Source organism: Cinclus cinclus, chromosome 1 (assembly GCF_963662255.1).
Source record: "Cinclus cinclus chromosome 1, bCinCin1.1, whole genome shotgun sequence".
Lineage (NCBI taxonomy): Eukaryota > Metazoa > Chordata > Aves > Passeriformes > Cinclidae > Cinclus > Cinclus cinclus.
In genome coordinates, this window is record NC_085046.1 from 66081995 (window position 1) to 66086228 (window position 4234).

General features: G+C 42.0%; 1 protein-coding gene across 1 annotated transcript; it reads left to right on the top strand.

The window, feature by feature from the left end:
• Nucleotides 1-211: 211 nt before the first annotated feature.
• Nucleotides 212-1015, top strand: LOC134047709 (UPF0500 protein C1orf216-like). The gene has a single exon (XM_062499066.1). It carries the CDS (start codon nucleotides 212-214, stop codon nucleotides 1013-1015), a length of 804 nt encoding a protein of 267 aa, XP_062355050.1.
• Nucleotides 1016-4234: the final 3219 nt, after the last annotated feature.

Below are 4234 nucleotides of genomic sequence, written 5' to 3' on the forward strand. Positions count from 1 at the left end.
GAAGAACATCTAATGCAAATCACAAGAAATGGCCTGAAGTGACCCAAGGGTTGTGCTTTATTAGAAAAGTAATAGGTCCATTGCTTAAATATAAAAAGAGGTTCTTTCTTCAAATGTCACTCTGCACTGTGCTTCTCTGTGTGTGCATGTGGAAATGAAATCCTTTTACTTCCACTTTGTCCACAGAAAGTTTCTGTAGCTCAGGCATTAAATGGCCGAGACAGCAGCTGTAATACCAAGAGATGAAGAGGAGATCCTAAACAGCAGTGATGATGAAGACCGATTTCTGACTCATGATGTTGTGTCAGCATCCCCTGGTTGCTCTGCCAGCCCTTCACCAGACAGCCTTAACAAGGACAAGGGCAGCCCAGCCGTGCCAGAAAGACTGTCTGTCCTCTCCAGCAGGGCAGTGGCCCAGCTGAAAGCCCTGACTAGCCCAGACATGGCCAGGGGTGGCCAGGCACAGAGGACGGCCCCTGGGCTGGCTGAGCATCCTCTGGCAGCTGTAGATGCCTTGTTAGGTTCCTCCTCATGCCCTGCAGCAGCTGACAACATGCTCAGCTCCCTGCCTGCCAAAAGCCCCTGCTGCCATGGCAGATTGCCTTCGGAGACGCTGCAGGCCCCAGCGGTGCCCGGTGAGGCCAGCGAGGCCCGGCAGGCTGGGAATGACACGCAGCAGGCTGGGAATGACACGCAGCAGGCTGGGAATGACACGCAGCAGGCTGGGAGAGGCACCGAGCGCGACCAGGCCTCTTGCAGCTTGGGCCGTGTGATTGGGATGAAGAGCGCAACAGTAATGGAGACCTTAGAAAACAAGAAAAAGGAGGAAAAGGAGAAGTACCGGCTCCAGCTAGCTATGTACCGACGGCTCCTGCTGTTGCGCTCCATCAGGAGTTTGCACAGGCAGCTGGAGCAGCAGCAGGCCAGGCTGCAGGAATGCTATGGCACGGTGATAAATACGAAAAAAGAAGTGTTGAAACACATTTGCTCAACCTCGCCCTCACCTTTGCCGTAATCATGTTGCTGCCTGCAGAAATGAGCTTTGCAATGCCACCAGAGCCGTCAGTAAACTTGCATGCCACAGGGGTTGTGTCCTCGTGTGCGCCGAGAGGAAACAGCAGCACAGCAGATCAAGAAGAGAGGAGAGAAGGTACAGAGCTGGCCCCTGAATTTATCTGGTGGAAAAAAGAGCAAGGGTGAACCTGTGCAGGAAGTTGATTCCTGATGCCCGCTCAAAGCCTCAAGGTGAAAAAGCATTTCTTTTTGGCAGATAGATTTGTAGAAGAAAAATATCACCACAAGCTGGGAACCTAGCCTGTCACCTGATCCATAAAGGTGGCTGGATGCAAGGTTGCTGCATGTTGAATATGATATGGCACACCTCTGTTCTACTTTCAGAGCCAACAAAATTTGAACAGAATTAGGGTTTATTTGTCTGCAAGAGTACCTGAATGTAAAAAGCCAGGATACTTGAAACACTTAGGCTCAGGCTTGATTATATCTACCTAGATGCCTATTTTTGCATATGTTTGCAACCTCAACTTTCCTTTAAAATTTATTCAGTTTAGTCAGAAATTATTGTGAGAAGGTATTACAGCCAAACATACATACAGAAAGAGTGCAAATGTTTCAGCTTGATTTCCTCAGGAAAGTAATGTAAAAACAAAGGCCTTGTAGTCTGACATTGCACTGAAAACCCAGGCTGGCAATGCCAGGGGAATGTTCAAGGTCTGCACAATTATTAATCTGCTGCTAATTCCCAGTGGCACTAGCATCTGCAAATCAAGCATATTTTGTGCCTTACTACTGTCATTTAATGGAAGTTGGTGACAATTAGCACTTTTTATCCAGGTGTATTAGACATGTGGAAAACCCTGGAGCACTGTTTCTCCAATTGCAAGGTTAGGATGCCTGGAGGGAATTTGATGTCAGTATGCAACAAACACACAGGGAAAATGAAAACAAAGACATGCAACTTTTTTGTATGCATTTAAAAGACAATGTAAGTCACTATTATTGAACAGCAGATTGAATTGTTGAATGTGCTCATTTAGGATTGGAAGCAAAATATGATTCAAGAAGAAAAGGTACAGAAAAGTTTCCTATTCTAGGACTTCAAGGGACATGGAAAAATCACATTTTTTCAGATAATTATTTCTGATTATGACAGTTTTCCTTTCCCCCTGTTGTTTTTAATTTGTGTTTTTGTTTGTTTTTTTTTAATATAATTGATTATCTAGATGAACAATCAAGCAGGTTTTGATGTGGGTTTTTTCTGCATAAAAAGGTCTGCTTTTAATCATCCTATCTTTATGAGAATAATGTTCTATATAGAGGAAAAATTTTATTCTCACTTTTTATTTTTGGGGCATATACAGGGAGGGGTATGCATGTGTTAGTGTATGCATACACACACCTCTCCCTGTATTCAAGAGGTTATGAAAGGCTGGTGTTTATTTTTCTGTAGCAGACGCAGGAATAATCTCTCAAAATAATCTGTGCTGTCTATGAGGAGTTTGGTTGATTAGATTCACATGCACACATCTGTGAGCAAGGTATTGAAGTAATTCAACAAATGAAGTGCAGCACAACATTGTCATTATTCCATCTTTGTATTTCTGCGCACCCAAAAATTATGGAAGCCCCCTGGGTATGCACAACCTTAGATAGGTTCATACATTTCCTTGGGCCCTTGTGTAGCCTCTCGTGCAGCACGAACCAGTAACTTTGAATGCAGAATTACCATAGAAACATCCTTGCCATCAAGGAGATATTTGAAAGAGCATCCTCTACTGCCTCATTTGGGGAATTCAGGTTGCCAGAGGCCTTTAGTGGGCTACAGAAGAGACCTGGTGGTTGCATTTGACTGGGAAACATTACTCCTGAGCTCTGATCCCATCTTGCTCTCTGCACAGCCTAGGGAAAGCTGTTGTCCTTCAGTAACGCAGGCTTCCTAAAGAATGCTTAAATACTAAACTTGCCTCAAAGGTAAACTGTTCTTCCTTCACATGTCTCTCAAGAAGGATTCAAGGAGTTGATCATGGCCAATACGGCTACATAAAAATTTTTAAATTTCTTTCCCCCTGTACTTCTGGAACTCAAAAAGCCTTTTTGTCATTGTTAAGAGTAAGTGTTATGTGAACCAAGGACAGGCAAACCACCTCCTTTGGGGAAAGATGTATTGGAGAAGTATCACATCTCAAAAATATTGCTGCATTTTGAAAAAAAAAAAAAGTCAAATCATTTTCATTAGGAAGACAGTCAAAATGAATATTGTTGTTAAAGTTAGCCAACTTTTCTTTTGAACTGAATTATTTTTTAAAGTGTATTCAGGTTGATTAATACTATAATGTAACTTTACACTGAAATAAAATAGATCAATGAAAATATCACCCAACCCCACCAACCTACAAAAAAACCCAAAAAAACCCCACCCTGTTAAAGCAAAGTAACTGTTTTGCCTCTGTAGCTCCTGAAGTAGAGCACTGTTCTGCATTTGCTGCAAGAGTGCCCTACGTTACAGCATAGAGCTCCCTACAGTTTCATATTTGCATTAAGGAGTGACTAGAGTAAGATTAAGAAATACTTTTCACATAACAACTAGTGCAGAAATAGTTAGTCTGTCAATCTGTCCAACTGTAAATTATTTGTGGCAGAACAGTGATAATCTTTGTTTTGTACAACATCTCATAAAACTTCTTGATCCTAACTGGGATCAGTAGACACTTCTGCATTATGAATATTAAATACCAAAGATCTGTGCATGAGCAATGCTGTCTGATAGCTGGCAGGAAAATGAAGTCACGAGTTATTTTACTTTCCATGTAGTACTTCTATGGATACATGCAAAAATAAATATTAACTGAGGAAATAACATCAGTCTTTGCAAGAATTTGATTTTCAGCTGGTGCTTCTAGTGTGGTTACTAATAAGTGGAGTCGGACAAATCAGTTAAAAGCAATATGATTTTTAAACAAGTTTATTTTAGAAGCTTGAAAAATGTGTCTCAACATCTATGGGGTTTTTCCTTGTACGTTTTTGTGTATTTTGGGAGTTGAAGGCCAGTGAGAAAATTCCAGAATGCCATGGGTAACTCTCGGAGGAGTTTTCAGGCAGATCAGACTGAGCAGCAGTCTCAGGTTGAATAAAAGTGTTTCCTCTCATATAGTTTGACCTCTTCATGCTCTTAAGAGCTTTGGTAATTTGGGTGAGGTCCAGTGAGCCTTCTTAAAAT